The sequence below is a fragment of the Pelecanus crispus genome, chromosome 2 (genome assembly GCF_030463565.1).
Source record: "Pelecanus crispus isolate bPelCri1 chromosome 2, bPelCri1.pri, whole genome shotgun sequence".
Lineage (NCBI taxonomy): Eukaryota > Metazoa > Chordata > Aves > Pelecaniformes > Pelecanidae > Pelecanus > Pelecanus crispus.
The window spans coordinates 44956270-44974929 of record NC_134644.1 but is presented as its reverse complement, the minus strand read 5'-3'; the positions used below and the strand labels follow the sequence as shown (position 1 = coordinate 44974929).

Sequence of the window (18660 nt, the reverse complement as noted above, 5' to 3'; positions counted from 1 at the left end):
GATTTTATGTACTCTCTCTCTTCCTCACAATAAAAAGGTAAGCATACAATAGGTCCCTTTCAGAATTGCTCAGCTACTAGCTTTTCATGATGCTAAAGAAGTCTCAATGCACAGCCCTGTTGTTGTGCTGTATCTTGCTTAGGAGTTATCCCATTATTTAATATATGTTTCTAGTATTTGGAGGAATCTCTGAACTTAATCTAACTTGTGACCAATAAGTAAAGACATTGAGATTCAGGACTCATTTTCTTGCCAAAATTTCTGCAATGCAATAGTATTAAGAGTCACCATGTAATGAAGAGACCCCAGATCTGCCAGAAGAATATTCTAGTGATGTAACTCTAGAAGGGTCTCCTGTATCTTTCTTTGAGCTTTTAGAAAAACAACTTGTTTACACAGTGCCAGGACTTGAGTCTTGTGTAGGTAATGCTCAAAGGAGTAAAAAGTATCCAGTTGAATAACTGGGGATTTCTAGAACTAGGATACCCTCAAAATAGGAACTCTGCATGTGGTGTGTAGCAAATTATTGGGCTCTGAGTTTACGTCATCACTTAGCTCCAAATTTAACTGGTTTTGATAACAACAAACACAGTAGGAAACAAATACCCATTCAGTAATGTCACTTGCTGTCTGGAGCTAGTAGTTTCATTCAAAATTTGGGTTTAATTTCAGGCAGCTACCTTATATCTTGCAAGTTCTGTGATCGCAGGGCTTATTTACTTATTTATTTATTTATTTATTCAGACCTGTTGTATTCTTTGGTGGATTTGATGATTTGAGAAGATATTTCTTCTTTACATAAGACATTTAGATAGTTTGGTCAGTCTTAGGGGTAAGATCTCCTCACATCTGCTATATATTGTTCTTTAGCTTGTGAGGGGAAAGCTTAGGAACTTTGTTGAAAATTATTATTGCATCAAGAAACCCATAATTTGCACAATGGGCTGTCTGTGAAGAATTTTGGAGATCTTACAGTGTTTTTAGGCTTGTTTTTCCCAATTTGACTTTGTCTAAGGTTCAGATTTCTCTTGAAATCTCAGTGTAATGGGACTTTGTCGAAGACGTCAGCTAGAACAAGATCTGCCAAGACCTGGTTTTCCTGTATGATGCTTGGGTTAAGTTTGAAGTATGTTTATGGCAACTTCTGTTGCTGTACATGTAGTCACTGCTAATGAGCAAAAAACTTCATTGTTTGCTCTGCAAAACAGCCTAATTAACATGGTTGCGACTGTCCATTCCAGTGTGCAGTGATTTAAAGGGCAGCTTACTGACAGTATTTTGTATAAATAAAGGTAATTTGACCTTTCTTCTGAAAAGATCATTAAGCTGTCGTTCAAAAAAACCACTTCCATTGGTTCCATTTCATTCAAGGAGATGGATTGAAGTTTTCTGCTAATAAGAAATCTTGGTTCAATTTTCTTATCAGTCTGATCAAACTTGAAAGGTTTTTCAGAGGGTTTTTTAGATACCAGTGAAGTGAAAGCCAAAGCAAAAGTTACTGTCTTCCCAGGTTTTTCTGAACTTGTATCATGTTATAAGCTCTTTTCTTGAAATTACATGGTTAGGTGCCTGCAGGAGAAAAACACAAAACTGCATGTTAGAATGTATTTATATGATTTGCACGGATGTCAATGCATGTGATGAAGTTAAAGCCTTAGAAGTTGCTTTAATTACATCAGCTATTAAAGACCAAAGTAGCAGTCAGAAAAATGTGTGATGGCTCATTTGGTACATATATACCTTCATAGAGTTATTACAATAGGGAGGCTGATGAGAATCAAAAGCTTTGGCTTTTGTGTGTCTTTCACATTCCACCAAGGGTGGGCACAAAACAGGAGACAGAGGATTTATATTTCATTTTTTTTGAGATCATCTTGAACTGAGAAATTCCCTCTTGCAAGGCATTTGAACAAGACATATGTTGCCTTGCTCTTCCCATCCATGTCAAAGCGGTAACCATGGTAAAAGGAAGTATGGTCCAGGTAACACCCTGGGCTGAACTATGCACTATGTGCTCCATGACTTATGTTAGTTAACTTTCCTGTGGATCTGTGTTGTTTCTTACTCCCTGTCTGACTTTGTATGATTACCGTAACTCTTACACAGAAGACTAGGGATTATAACTAAAGTCAATAGTGTTCATGAGTGTGTGTATACACACATTAATGTGTTTGTTACAATGATTTTTAGATGTCTGAGTGTCCTCGTGCTTAGTTATTGAAGAAATTATTTCAATGTATTTTCATAAAGAGACTCCTCTCTCAGTTGTAGCTGCTCAGTGGGTATCTAACATAATAATCAGCAATAAAAATGGCACTCAAGGGTGTTGGCTATTGTTTACTGATGTTCTGCATAATGATTTCTGGGTTTGGGGTTTTTCTTTTAGCATTAATAAGTATTTTCCTAACTTTAGCATATGAATCAGAAAATATTGCAACTCTGCCATGTACAGTGAGTGGTGAGACAGACTCTTTGGTGTGAAATATCATGCGCTTGTAAATACACTCATAAGCTGGCAGATTAGCAAGTCAAATGTGGTGAGTCATCAGACTGATGAAGAAAATTTGGATATGAGCCCTTTACTGATAGAGAGACCATTTATTTGAAACAGCCAAAGGGTATAGTATTTCAAATCCAATTTTGTATATGAATACTTGGAAAGGGGAGCTGTTTTTAAAATTCTAGCAAACAGCTGTATTCAAACTTAGCTTTCTAGCCAAGTGGCTTCTGTTACACATTTTCTTGCATATATTCCAATAATATATAATAGTCTTTCTTGTAACAGAGTGTCTGAGGTTATAACTCAAAATCCTTACCCCAAGCAACATGATTCAGGTTCAGTCAGAGCTTCTACTTTTGTATTTATATTATTGTGTTTGCATCCTAAGCAGGTAAAATATCTATTCCTTGAATAGGTACAATCATATTTTTTTCATTTCCAAAGGCCTTCTTTACTTTCTAGACAGTGGACCGTGTATTTTCCTATCTATTTTCCTGTCTCATTGTTAAAGTTAATTGAAGTATCTTTCCTTCTATAAGGGCCTAGTTTATTTGCTATTATGTAAAACAAGTGCTCTTATCAAACATCCTTTTGGGCTAACCACTACAGAGTTTTAATATCTGTTTTGCTAAGCAAAGCATTAGCAAGGAATAAAATACCATTTCTTTTTTCTTTCATTCTATCTGTCTGTGTGTCTTCATTTTAGGGAGACAGATTTGGCCTAAAGATGTATCATTTCTTTTGGTTGTAAAGTGAATTCTGTGTGACAGATGCCAGCCTCCTTCAGGATTTTTTTTTTAATTCAGAGGATCTCAGAAAAGTAGGAAAAATAGAGGCACTATATTTCAGAGCACAACAGAAAGTCTGTTTGAACACAAAGAAAAGATTTAAGACTCTCAGAAATGTGTTTGCTCCCTGAAAGTCCTCTACTGTTGCTCTAGAGCTAATATAACTGCTGTAACAAGACCAACAATGGGAAAACTAGTGTAAGTTTGGCATAAAATCTTTTTTTTCTTAGCAACTGTTTGAGTGATTAGACGCCTCTGTTCTTGTTTTATGATAATGCTTGTGATGTTACTAGTGTGGAGAAACATCTCATGTAGACAAAGATGCGCAGGGTATTATATTAAAATGCATTAATTGTACGGGAAAATTGTTGTAGAATTTCCTAATCTTACTACTCAGACCTTGAGTTAGCTGAAATATCTTTTGTTTTAAACATACACTTATTCTTCATTAAAAGTGAGATATCATTTGTAGGAGAGAGTGGTCTCATATGTCAGAATTACCATCAAAGGAATGGTTTTACAGGAATGTTTTAAGACAAATGCTTAAGACAAATACTTGCTTGAAGACAATGCTTCGCAAGTGCATAAGTAATAAATATATCATCAAACATTCCCCCTCCTTCTTCACATTTTTTGGCACTATGCAATAAATAACATAAATGTTTGGGTTCAGTTTTATTGCTGATGTTTGACCAATAACTGGTCAAACCCCTGTCTTCAAGGTCTTAAAATCAGTGGGTTTATTTAAGAAGTAAGGTATTGCGTATGTAGTAGTTTGAATAGTTACCTAATAGAATGGTGACAATAGAACTCTGGTAGAACAAGGTCTACACAACCCATCAAAGGTCCTCTGAGAAAGTGGGTAAATGTTCTAGCTTTCTATCCAGACTAGGGACAATGTTGTGGCTACAGTCGTAGCAGTAACTGAGGTAGTTATTGAATGCAAATCCAGATACATCTTCTGTGGGCATCTAGTCAGCATACGTTATTAGTTTCTGTGAAATTCTGAAAGTATTTATTAAATACTGTGCGGGGCTGAGATTTTAGTTATGACGCAAGCAAATCTTTGATACATGAAACAGCAACTCCAGTCAAATAGGGGTTTGGAGTTTGTTTAACACTGCTTTTTAAAAGTTATTTTGACTCCATGTCTGGGAAATATAAAATATTAACATGTAAGTATATATTTTTTTTAATGCAGAGATAATATTTATGCATTTGTTTCAGGTATAATTAAACGAAGTTTTAGTGCTTTTGAAAGACAACCTCGGATTAGGTAGGTACAATTTATGATTTGAATATAGATTATATAATTGGTCATTGTTATGATCAACTTCAGTCGGTTGTTTCACAGTGGAACAGTTGTGCGGTTGCCTTCATGAAACATTTCCTTACTTATCATTGCAACTTCATTTTATCTCAGCCTATGACACTTAGCCTGCTTGAGGATATTGTTTGAGGATGTTTATACACAGAAGCTTTACATGAGTAATTTGAGGACTGGCATTAAACAGAAAAATAGTTTTAAAAGTGGACCTTGTTACATCAGCTTAAACTGACATTTGTTGGTTAGCCAAATTCTGGTTTTGCATTTTTAAGTGGCTGGTTTTCTATAGAAAAATGTGTTTGAGCATTTGATAATGTAGAATAATATCTTGTCCCTTTGAACTCCTCTAGACCTTTTATGTAAATGTAGATGTCTATTTTTTTGGAATTCTGAAGTCCTTCTCATTTCTTTTGAAAAGGAAACAAACCAAAACAGAATATGGCATGGCCATCCCCATTCTCCTTCTAAAGGTCTTTCCTTTTTCTTCTGTTATTTATTCAGAACTGCATCAAACACATTCTTGACCAGCTATTATTTTTTTTTTTCTGATCTCCTTGGCACCACTCTTCATAGACTCTGTTCTTTATTTCTTCATTTCTGCTTTTCTGTCACATCCAAAAAAAATCCCCAAATCTCTCTTGGCTCCATCTGCCTCCTGAACAATTTTTTTTTCTTGTAACTTTAACTTAACTATGTAAGTATTTATCATAATGGCATTGATTCCTCTCCCCTGTTTCTCCACAGACCCTGTTTGATCCAGCTTTTACTTAAGGAATATTACTGTAGCAACTTGTACTGAGGTGTTTAATGACTTCTTCCAAGTCATAGCTCCTTTATTTTCTTATTTCCTTTATTTTTTTATTGCCGCTAGCTTTGTCTTCTTAAAATCATATTTTTCTGACTCTTCTGACTCTATCCTTTTCTAATTCTCCCCCTATCTTTTGAAACTATTCTTAAGGACTATTCAGAAGGATACTAGTTTATCTGTTCATCTAATTTTCTCTGGATGTTGGACTCTGTCCTGGTTTCGGCTGGGATAGAGTTAATTTTCTTCCTAGTAGCAGGCATAGTGCTGTGTTTTGGATTTAGTAGGAGAAGAATGCTGATAACACACTGATGTTTTAGTTGTTGCTAAGTACTGCTTATGCTAGTCAAGGACTTTTCGGCTTCCCATGCTCTGCCAGGTACACAAGAAACTGGGAGGGGGCACAGCCAGAATAGTTGATCCAAACTGACCAAAGGGCTATTCCATACCATATGATGTCATGCTCAGTATAGAAACTGGGGGGCGGGGTTGGCCGGGAAGCAGCGTTCGCAGCTCGGGAACTGTCTGGGTATCGGTCGGCGGGTGGTGAGCAATTGCATTGTGCATCACTTGCTTTGTATATTATTATTATTATTATCATTATTTTATTGTTACTATTATCATTACTATTTTACTTTATTTCAATTATTAAACTGTTCTTATCTCACCCCAGGAGTGTTTCTCACTCTTACTCCTCCAATTCTCTCCCCCATCCCACCGGGGTAGGGGGAGTGAGCGAGCAGCTGCGTGGTGCTTAGTTGCTGGCTGGGGCTAAACCATGACAGACTGGATGATCTTAAGGTCTTAAAGGTCTTTTCCAACCTAAACAATTCTATGATTCTATGTTACACGTGGCTTTATCACTGATTCTCTAGTCTTCTCTTCTGCATCTTGTCTTTGCGTGTACAAATGTGTCTACTTATTCATCTACCTGCAAAATCATGCTGCAAATCATGAATTTAGCTGTATACACCAGATGCATTTCCTTCTGTCTATGCTAAATTTTTCCTCATCTCTGTAAGATCTCCTCATGGCCATGTGGCCATACAGTTGAGTACTACATAACTAAAAGGAATGTCATAATTGCCTGTACCTTAAGTCCTACCCATTAGCTCGGGTTTTGATCATTCTCAAAAATAGCATCCATCGTCACCAATACTTTGACATCTGAGCATCTGCTTTAACTTGCGCATCCCTCAAAGTTCTTGCATTCAGAATATGTCTCACTGTTCTGCCTGGCACCTCTAAGATACAACCTTTCTTATCAATATACACTGCTAAAACTCTTGCTTGGGTTCATAAGGCTGTCATGCAAGCAATATTTTTCCTGGTTTTGATACATGCATTCTAGTCACTCAAATGCCCATTCAGAACACTGTTGCAAGGAACATTTCTACAGCCCTACCTTCAACCTTGCCATCTTCTGTGTATATCCTTTTACTAGTCATGCTTTTCCTATCACTTCAAATGCAATACTTTATTTTTGCTTTCAGAGCTGTTCTTAGCATATCACCATCTAGTCTGTCACTTACCACTCACTAGCTTTCCAGTTTCAGTCCTGCTGCAGTCAGTAATGGCAGCCTCCTAATGCTTGAGCATTGAATCAAGCACATTTGTTTTTTCTTCGTCTCCGCCCCTCACATAAACATTAGCAAAACTATTTCCTTATCTTTCTTCATAACTACTCCTTGCAACTGTAATTTTCCCTACTGCCTAAAAAATATATACAAATTCTTGCCATGCTAGGGCTTTTGAGGCTGCCATCCATCAGGACATCATATTGGTTCTTTCAGTTCCCCATCTGTCTGTATGCATTTGGTGTTGCTTATCTCAGTTAGTGAAATCTGCAGGCTGGGACAGTGTTTGTGTTGAGTATAGAGCAGAAGCTAGCACTGAAACATCTGGCCTGTATTTCTGACATTGAGGTATTGCTGTTCTGGTGATGTAATATTAATTTTTTTTCCCCACTTTACTAGTACTGTTTGCATTATTACTCCTGTTTTTATACACTAGACAATAATTAATTTATTCTTTATGTTTTCCATCCATAAAATGGGTTAATTGAAATGTCCTTTTCTGTGGTTTAACCCCAGGTGGCAACTAAGCCCCACACAGCCGCTCATGCATTCCCCCCAGTGGGATGGGGGAGAGAATTGGAAGAGTAGAAGTGAGAAAACTCATGGGTTGAGATAAAGACAATTTAATAAGTAAAGCAAAAGCTGCGCACACAAGCAAAGCAAAACGAGGAATTCATTCACTACTTCCCCTCGGCAGGGGTGTTCAGCCATCTCCAGGAAAGCAGGGCTCCATCAAGTGTAATGGTTATTTGGGAAGACAAACACCATCACTCCAAACGTCCCCCCTTCCTCCTTCTTCCCCCAGCTTTACATGTTGAGCATGACATCATATGGTGTGGGATATCCCTTTGGTGAGCTGGGGTCAGCTGTCCCCGCTGTGTCCCCTCCTAGCTTCTTGTGCACCCCCAGCCTACTCGCTGGTGGGGTGGTGTGGGGAGCAGAAAAGGCCTTGACTCTGTGTAAGCACTGCTCAGCAGTAACGAAAACATCCCTGTATTATCAACACTGTTTTCAGCACAAATCCAAAACATAGCCCTGTACTAGCTGCTATAGAGAAGATTAACTCTATCCCAGCCAAAACCAGCACATGCTGTACAAATGCAAAATAATGTGTAATCTAGTGGATTATTGAGTTTTCAATATGAAAATCCTATCTACTGGTTTTGTACTTTCCAGGCTGAAAACTGAGCAGGGAAAGGAATGGGTTCTAACTGTTAATTAGTAGAAGTCATGCTATTTTTGACATGTAGAGTAAGCCAGCCTTTATGTGACTTACAAATGCATAGTTAAAAACTAATGAATTTGGACAGATTTCCTTATAGAGGAAACATGAGAAGGAGTCAGAGAATACTGATATTTCCTGTACAGTCATTGATGCCACACACAATTAAAATGTTTGTTTGTTTGTTTGTTTTTAAATAACAATAGAGATTATATTGAAGGTCCGGGATCAAGACTGCGACCAGGTAATTTTGTGCTTGCAATAAAATCAAACTTTAACTTAAATTAAACCCAGTGATTTCCAAGTTTTTAAACCTTATTATCTTGTTGCATATAGAGTGTCTCCTCTTTCATTTCTTCAGCTTTACTGCCTATTGATCTGCTCTTGAGGGTGCCTCCACTCATGCGCAGGGCCCACACTAAGAAAATAGGGGATTGGTTCGTGACAGGATGGCAGTCTCATAGTCTTCCAGTTGTAGTTCTTTGCAATATGAAAAATCATGGTATTATCTAATAATTATATTTTAAAATGTTAGAAAAGGAGATAATTAGATTTCAGATACAAATATGTTAACTGAAAGATTCCTTAGGGAATCTTTTAAAAATATGAATTCCAATAGTAAATCAGTAAGACCTCATTTTAATGGTGATTATCCTGGCTAAACTTCTGCTGAATGCAATGGGAATTTCTCCTGTGAAAGGAGTATTTCGTAGAGCCCTTGTAAATTATCATGTATTTATACATCATCATGGATGAAACAAGTTTTCCATTTGAGAAACTTTTCTTTCTTAATGAGTAGCTTCACATACTATAAGCTGCTAAGCTGTGATTTCAGAATGCATAGTCTGAATTAAATAATATTTGAAAGAAAATTATTTTGAGCAGTTGAAATATTGATCTTCATATAAAAAGGACTTTTTGTCTATAATAACTTCTATTTCACAGCTTTTTTATATAAAAATTGTATTAGGAATTTTAATTATGCAGTACAAATCAAAATTTGCTGTCCACTTTCAGCAGTTTTCTATGCTGTTTATTGAAGAGTGCCATCATAGTACCAACATACTGTTTAAACCCACTATCCAGCCATAATGTATCAGAGCTATAATGATCTGCAGACAAACACTTTAGCGTTTGTTAATATTTTCAGTCCTGTGGGTAATTTGAGCAAATCTGTTATCTTTTGTCAGTAATGTTTTCCTTTTGGGTAAAACTCTTAAAAGTTTTGGTCAAGTCCTCAGCAGCCTATTCACACACGTGCCCTCATTCCCCAAATAATGCTACGCTTCTCTATTTAAAAAAAATGTAATTGTGGAGTGGTCTGGAGTATATAGACTTTATGGGAACTCCTAAAGTTCCTAGATGAACATTGGGTTTCTAGCTATCTTTGAAGCACATAGACATTACAGGTAGATATTACATCTGGTCCTCCTAGACCAGTAACTCATATTGTTGCTGTCATACTAGAAAAGAGAGAAAGCTCTATACACTGAATAACAGTGAAATCCATATTATGTCCTACTTGGTCCTTTCTGTTTGCTGATACAATTCTAAGCATTGTTTTATTCAGAAAAAAAAAAACCATCTGAGAAGACCCACAAAAGAAAGGGCGCTCATTTATTTGCTTTTGTTTTGCATCACAAGCTATTGACAGCAAAGGAGAAGTCAAATACCACAGAACAGGGAGCAGTGAAAAAGGTAACATGTCAAGGGACTAAAGTTTTTATCAGTGTCCTAATAAAAACTGAAGATTCCTAGGTTGTAGCGGCAAGACCACACTATTTATTTTGGGATTGAATATAGCAGTGTTGAAACTGTTGGTAGAGAGGTGAAAATGAGGCAAAAAGAGCTAAATCAAAATTGTTCTTCTCCTGGCATATAATATTTTAGATTACTATAGCATGGCTTCCAGTGTCACCTTGAGCAGAAAGACCAACCTGAATTCTTCCTGAAGTGGCCTAGGGGAAATGCAAGACTTCTTTTCCTCTTATTGATTATTAAGAGGAGACTTAGGGAAAAAATGTCAAACTGAATTTCACTTGCCTCTCTTAACCCACCTGCCAAAAGGCATTGTCACAAAAAAATCCAACAGCAGCAGTGATGTTATCTTCCTGATCTTACTAGAAATGTGTGTCTCTGTGATAGAGAATGACATTTTCTGTATCTCTTTATTTTCTGTAAGAGCGCAGCTCAGATCTGGTTGGTCCCTAGGCACTTCAGTTTGTGAATGTCTGCCTTCTTGTTAAAGTAGCCAGCACAGAAATTCACCAGGAAAAAAATTATAATAGTTCAGTTGTGGGCTAATTAGTTTTAGTATTTAGATTTCATCTCCCTCTCGGTATAATTTTCATTCTTGATACCAGATCACTTTGGGAAAAAAAAAAATTAGGTGGATGTAAATCTGTGCATAAGACTTTATGATCCTCAGGGTGTTTCTGTATGAGGAAATTTGAGAATATGGATCTAAATTAACCTCTGAAGTGTAGTTTAAGATAACTGTATTTAAGAGAGATACAGGGCTGCTGGCTGAAGTTCAGTACTTGGATGTAAGCTCTTTGCTTAGATTCCAGGTCTAATACTCAACTTGGAAATATAATTTTGGTAACTAATGTTCTTTAGTGATACACTAAGTGTTTTATAGTGGCACTCTGCTGATAAGCTTTTATTTGATCTCTGGGTCTGACAGTGTGTATGACTGAAATACACGATTAAAAATCATAAAGAACAACTGATTTGTCACATAAAAATTGAATAATTTGATTTAGTTTTGTCTCTATACTCTTTCTGAACAGGCAAAGCATGATAGAGGAGGACTAGGTAAATAATAATCAAGCCATTTGTTTTAATTGTTATATTTAAAATCCGAATGATATTTTGTAAATCTGCAGTTTGTAGAATACATAAAATTTACTTCTATGCCCTAATTCTATTAAATTACCTAAAGCTTGATCAGCACTATTTCTCTATTGGTTCTTATGTCTGGAATTAAAATTATTCCATGGAACACAAATAAATTATTATGTCTTTTTTTGGTTCAATAGGTAAGTTCATAATCCTCCTTAGTTAACAAAATATAGTCAACCTTTTAGGTATAATATCCACAAATCAGTACTGAGTTTATTGTGCTTTGTAAATTTTAAGTAATGCTCACTCATTTAGGTAGTCAAGTGAATTTGGATTTGGTTTTTATCAAGCTGCCTCTGGCTAGTATTTTTCAAATATCTCACTGAGTATAGCAGGAAACAAATCACATGGATATTTGATATTACTTGCTGGTAAATTAGGGCAGTTTTGCTTCAGAAAAAGACCACAGTCTTTTAATCACCAAGCTACTTGTACTACGAGAAAAAATGTACCTATAGCAGATAAGTATATCGATCTTGAATTCTGGATGACCAAGACAGTATCTGATTGAATGGCTGTTTGTGATAATTCCCAAACAGTAGTTCAGTGGGGGAAATAAACTTTCACTTTCAGCTTTTGTTTTCAATTCTTGATCCCAAGAACTAAATATTTTCACATAGCTGATGTATTTTTTTAATCTGATTTTAACACACAGAAGTAAATGAACAGATTAAAATTGTTGTGTTAAATTTATTTTGCTGAAAGAAAAGCATAGCTTCTATTCACGCATGACTTCCTTTGCAGTGCTTTTGTCTATGACAAGTATACATTATGTACATGGATTTGCTTGACAGGGGATGGTAGTCTAGCTTTAGAGGAAGAGGAACAGGTTTACACCTACTCACTATTTTCATAAGATAAAAAAAATTCAGCTTTCTTGCCCCTTGTCATGATAATTAATTAATTACTAAATAAAATCAACAATAATCTAATAAAAATGGCATGAGGAAGCCTAAGTGTTTGAAGTACTGCAATATTCTTAATTCTAAAGTAAGGTTTTTCCTTTTAATTCCAAACAGACTCTGTTCTTTGCTTCAGAGTTTGTACTACAAAATGTAGTGTCATTGTCATTGAGTATGATGGTTGCTTTTTAGCAAAGATCACATTTGAATACCCAATTAAATAGTTGAGCACTAAAATATAAGCCTGTGTGTGCCCTGTTTGTGAATTTGTGTATGCATATCTTGCGCGTGTTGTTAGGTAATAGCTAAAGGAAATGTTCAAATACAATTTGTTTTTTAAAAAAAAAAAAGTTTTTTGAATGTCTGTTTTAGAAGAAAATATTAGAAACAACTTATAGTAACGTTATTTTCTCAAAGTGCCAATACTTTCTTATTGTGGATCTCCAGCTTTGTGATCTCTTCTTAGTAATTAGTCAATGAATATTTTATCTTCTGATCTGTCTAGTGTACAAGTCCACTTGAAATGTTAATGCTTAGAGAAATGATATGGAGATATATTGAGACACAGCATCTTTCAAAACTGATAAAATATTTAATTTCTAAATTTGTTTAGTCTTTTCTTTTTCTTTGACTTTATATCCCATATAATATGGTGGGGGGTGTGTGTGTGTAAAATTTTCCTTATATATAGTGGAGATGTAATGTGCATAGATATGTACATGGGAATTGAATCTGTGTTAGTATTTTCCGGTTTGCATAACCCCATTTTGTGGTTTGCTTAAACTCATGCATTTTTCTATCAGTATCTAACTAGCTTTGCATTTAAAAAGTTTTTAAAACCCACTTTTCCCTTATATTCACAGGTCAACACTACTATTTTTATGGAATTTACAAGCAAAAGCAATATACAGTCTGTAATACAGACCAATTGTCTGTATTTTTTTCTTTGCGGGGAGAGGAGTTTTTACAGCATTATTCTTTTCTTAGCATTGATGTTCTTCTTTCTAAACACGAAAAATGCCATTTACATGCTTTATGATGGTGTCATTTTGATCATGGAGAATGCTGGTAACAGATCCTTTCCACATTCTCCATCAATACATCCTTTAGTTAGGGTGATCTCTGGTGGGGAGGAATTTATGACAAAGAACAGAAACCACTAATTTTCTGATGTAAAGTAAAGAAGACCCAAGAGATTCATAGCTTCTTGCACATTTTCTTGAGGTTTATCTCAAACCATGTTCTTGGTAGATGTTGGAAACAAAAAGTAGCTGTGATAAAGCAACACACATCACTATAAGGCAATGTGAAAATATATTTTAATAAAATTGTTCTCCAAATGGTCCGCATCAGACATTTTATAGTAATTCTTAGGATAAAATGAAAAAAATTACATAACATCAACATATATAAAAATAAATATCATGTGTGTTAGTCTATGTAAAAAAACCCCAGTTTTAAAATAAGAAAATTCTGTTTATCATATCTTTAAATTTCCTTTTGAATAAATGTGGGAAAACTTTTATGATTAGTGAGGTATATTAATACTTCTTTTCTCTTAGAGTAACTTAGAAGTGAATCAAAGAAAGGGTTTTTCTTTTGAAACCCATTATCAATTACATTGTCTAATCTTTTTAGTTTTTAGATTATCCTTTTTTTTTGTTCCCATCACTATTGGAAAAACAAGTCATGCATTAAAACTTAATATTTACACCTACAGGTTTTAAACAGTGTATGCTATTAATATATTAAGGCAACAAAATGAGCTGTCCCCCTGATTTTACTGTTGTCATCTACAGCATCGTCAGGAATTGCTGTATCACAGCGGAAGGTGCGTCAGATCAGTGACCCTGTTCAGCAGATTCTTATTCAGCTGCACAAAATTATCTTCATCACTCAAGTATGCATTACTGTTGCTTCTGACATTCTATACTTTTTAGTTATTTGCTGTTGTCAAAATGATGGCACTGCAAAGTGCTGCTAATTTAGTCACTGTTCTTTAAAAACAACAGAACTTGACATTTTTGCAGATGGCAGGATACTTTAAAAATATATCATTTAAATAAAGACTAACCTTGAATATTAGTATGTGGAGGATGGCAATAATTGAGTCAGATGAAAAGAAATCATTGGCTCACCTCAGAAAAATGGATTGTACAGTAAATTATTTTTACAACATTCTGTCATGCCAGCAATATGAATATTTTAAGTGACTTAATATCATATACTGACATGGAGAGTACAGAAAATGCTTTCCTCTGTAGCAAAAATTTCTAAATAACTTATAAGTAATAAGTTTTATTACCAATAAATAGTAATAATTTCTTGGGATTTCTAGTGCAATAGTTCAAATCCTAAATATGTTAAATATTTTGAAATGTCAGATCTTTTTTCAAACTTAAGACTTATTTTAAAATTAAGTTCAACTGTTTCATAGTGAAAGAGAGTTAAAGTTATTTTGTGCTGATTCCAAAGCAAAAATGGAGCTGCTATAGATCTGCATTGAACTCTCAACTAAAAATGTGACAGAAAACTTTTTATACTCCAGAAAGACGGCTGCTGTTCAGTTAGCAAATAATAGCAAAATTTGCTATTATTAAACAAACATCTTTTTATTTTACAAAATGAAGTGTTTATATTTGGAAAGTGATGTTTATAACCTCAGGGGATTTCAGATTGCCGAGCCAAATTTGTATGATTTTGGTTAGAACACAATAGTGTAACTGAACTTGGGTGTATTTTACATGTCTTTTTTTTGTTTTTAAACTGTCAAGCTTATCAAAACACGTAATACAGGAAATGATTTATCAGGGACAAAGAAAACAATTGTTGATTTAAAACAATTGGAATTGATTGAACTTATTGCAAGAATGTTCTCCTTCACCTGCTAACAGAAATGAGGCAGTTCAGTCTTTACAGGCTATATTAGGAGTATTTCCAAGATGCTCATTAGTGAACCTACCCTCTCTGTTGAAGAAGGTTTTCCCAAATGGCCTACTAATTAATGCAAGTTATCATAACATGGATGCCTGATAACTGAGAACTAACAGCAATTCAAAGGCTTGCGCAGAATTGACCACTGAAGCAGTAGCAACAACTTTGATGCTTCTGGTGTCAGTTGGTTTCAGAATGAGAAGGCAGAGAAGCCAGGATCCATGCCTGTACTAGTTCACTGTGTAGTATGTGCTTCTCTTGTACTTGTTAATGTTCTTACAAATCTAAGGTAGAATATTTTTTATAATACATAGCTGTTTTCTAAAACTCTGTTACATATTTCAGCTGACAATTCTAAACTGAAGTTTACAAGGGAGAGTTCTTGCCTGTTAGTTCTTGGCTGCCAGCAGCCTTCCCAATCCAGTTTCCATGGGAACAAGAGTCAGAGTGATCTCTGGAAAACAATGTAAGAGAAAGCTTTTAAAAAAGCATTATGTAAATCCTTGCCTTTTTTTTTTTTTTTTTTTTTAACTGATCTGACAACTGATTTAATTAAAACAAAAGCTAAAATTTAACACTAGTACCTGAGGCAACTCTGAGTTTGTCATGCAGTGGACTTGTCCTTTACCACGTTTGCTTCAGCATATCCCAGTATGCCCATGGTACATTAACTGCACACAGTTCATTGCAGTGGCATGTAGTTTGTAGAGTATCTTGCAGGCCTTTCCTAAGGCATCTTTTTTTTTTTTTTTTTACTCACAGGCTAAGGAACATTCAACATCTGACTTAAAGCATATGTGTAAGGCCTTATCTGCTTGAAGAGAGTAGTGTCTATCTGTAACAAAAAACTGTATGCAACCAGCTGTCTGATGAATTCTTTTATGCTTAGGATGTAACTTTGATCCCTGGTTTGCCAGAGCAAATCAGGACTCCTGTGAGGCCAATATAGCTGTCCCAGATTTAGAGCCGTCTAAAAGCAGTAACTTGTTCCAATCAGAAAAAAAATCTATAATGTGTGCTGTGACAGTATTTGAATGTGAATCATTAGTGGTCAAACCTTCCTTGAGTAGTCAAAAAGCTTCCTGGATTCAATGGAGTGGCACTTTGTGAATTTACATCAGTGATGTGAGTATAAACTCTTTACTAAATGGTAGAAAATAATAGTTTTATAAACACTGTCTGCAGGTATATTATGCAACTATACAGAAACAGCATAGGAGAGCCTTCCAAAATGGTAGCACATACCATAGAATTGTCATCAGACTGGGTTGGTGTCATTGCAGTGACCAACAGCTGAAGCTTTACATTTACTGTTGGAGCATAAAAATGATTTTAAAATCTCAAAGAGCAAAGGAAGAGACCTCCTTTGAACTGTCTATTGAAGACTTTAAAACACAACGAAGTATGATTTGTGCCTTTCTTTTGTAAATATAGTTGAAAGATATGTACTTTTTCAACCAAAAAATACAGGAGAATTAGTATTCAAAATCAGTTTTGCTTTATAGACAAGTGAAATTGTATCAAGATGTACATAAGGACCTTAAAAGAGCCTGTTGAAACTGTGAGGAAGATTTATGTTAATGTCTACACACACTGAATGAAGGCCTAAGCTTCTTGAAGTTCCATTAATTTCAACTGGAGTGACTCACTATAGCCAACATGAAATCTAGTCCAATGTTCTATGGGCTTCATCTGTAGAAAAATGTCCCAAATACTAGCACTTTGATCAGGGAGGCAAATCTAGTATTACCTGTATTAGGCTTATTATAGTGATCTTTACCTTCAAGGCTAAGGGACTGACTTATATGATATCCCAAGCCTAACAGAATGGGCCAACTAAGGAGCATTATTATAATATGCCATTAAATCAAGCCTTGTACTGTTGTTTCTCACCATGCTATTAAACATCAGTGTTTCTTTTTGCAGTGTAGCTACTTTTTTCAATAATTGTACTGCTGATTAGGCCATCTTTATGGGAAGTGTAACTAAGTGGTGAAAAAATCTGTTTCTTTGTTTTCTATAGCTTCCTCCAGCTTTGCAATGCAACTGGAAAAGGAGAATCATTGAGAGATTCAAGAAGTCCCTCTTCAGTCAACAAAGCAATCCTTGTAATCTGAAATCAGAAATGAAAAAGGTGTAGTACACCAATTACTACCTACGGTTGACTTTGTCTCTTCTTCTATTTAAGCTATTGATATTAATATCACAAAAATATAAGTGTAAGATTCCATTTTTAAAAGGAAATATTTAGAATGTTCTTTAGCTATCCTTTATTTGGAAAACATGAAGGCTTCTTAAGCAAGCAGTTTCTACTGATTGGGTTCAAGTTTGTTTCTAATCATTAGAACATTTTTTTGTAAATGGAAAGGACCTGCTAGCTGCTAATATGCAAAACCAGACTCATCAGAGTTCAGAATGAGAAGAGGAAGGAAAATGTAACTTTTTGTGGCAAAGGATGATAAAGATTATGTAAACTCTTAATTTATGTAAGCTGCTCTTAATTTACCATTAGTTTCCCAGTATTATTCATGTTTTGGAATGTATTCCTACTATCATGGTTTAGCTCCAGCCAGCAACTAAGCACCACGCAGCCGCTCGCTTACTCCCCCTGCCCTGGTGGGATGGGGGAGAGAATCGGAGGAGTAAGAGTGGGAAACACTCCTGGGTTGAGATAAGAACATTTTAATAATTGAAATAAAGTAAAATAGTAATGATAATAGTAACAACAAAATGATGATAATAATAATAATAATATACAAAGCAAGTGATGCACAATGCAATTGCTCACCACCCGCCAACCGATACCCAGACAGCTCCCGAGCAGCGATCGCGGCTCCCTGGCCAACCCCCCCTCCAGTTTATATACCGAGCATGACATCATATGGTATGGAATAGCCCTTTGGTCAGTTTAGATCAACTATTCTAGCTGTGCCCCCTCCCAGTTTCTTGTGCACCTGGCAGAGCATGGGAAGCTGAAAAGTCCTTGACTAGCATAAGCAGTACTTAGCAACAACTAACACATCAGTGTGTTATCAGCATTCTTCTCCTACTAAATCCAAAACACAGCACTATGCCTGCTACTAGGAAGAAAATTAACTCTATCCCAGCTGAAACCAGGACACCTACTAAAACTATGAATTTTAAGAAAGCACTGTCCCAGAGCGTCTTGAATATAGCATACTTCGTCCCATTGTTGCATAGTGTGTCAGAAACAGTTTAGTGTCACCAGTTTAAAAATACTGCAGATTTTCAAGAATGTCATGACTAAAGAACCATGCCTGCGTGTTTTCCAATGACATGCTGGGTGCTCTCCAACAGAGAAAGACCTAATGATCAATATTGGAATTTCTAAATGTTTCTTCAAAATCTCTTGAGAAGACTGTAGACAGCAGAGGACCCGAAAATGACATCTTCGGCATCTGTGTACTGTGGGAGACTGTGAAGCTAAGATATTTAATTTTTTAATTGATGACAAAGCAGTTTTTAAGTATGTCACTGTATCTAAAATTTGGTGACAAAGATAATTTCTTATCACTCACATAATTCCCCTGTGTAATCTAATTTGATTGTCACCTACTTGCACTGAATTGCGGAATCTTCTAAGTCATTCTTTGCTATGGAATGGACTGACCCCAAATGCTAAATCCTTCCTGTACTTTTGTAATAATTAATCTGAGATGCTTACGTTCCATGGAAGGTGG

General features: G+C 35.6%; 1 protein-coding gene across 4 annotated transcripts in view; it reads left to right on the top strand.

Annotated features, from left to right (window-relative positions):
- Window positions 1–18660, top strand: part of NEK10 (NIMA related kinase 10) — a 103898-nt gene that overhangs the window by 81518 nt on the left and 3720 nt on the right. For 3 of the 4 annotated variants that reach the window (XM_075705370.1, XM_075705367.1, XM_075705371.1), the window contains 4 exons: window positions 4516–4564; window positions 8426–8463; window positions 13825–13925; window positions 16983–17093. In XM_075705370.1, coding sequence (XP_075561485.1) covers window positions 4516–4564; window positions 8426–8463; window positions 13825–13925; window positions 16983–17093 — 299 coding nt within the window. Of the gene's footprint in view, window positions 1–4515; window positions 4565–8425; window positions 8464–13791; window positions 13926–16982; window positions 17094–18660 lie in introns of all 4 variants that reach the window. The other variant, XM_075705368.1, reaches the window with a different exon arrangement.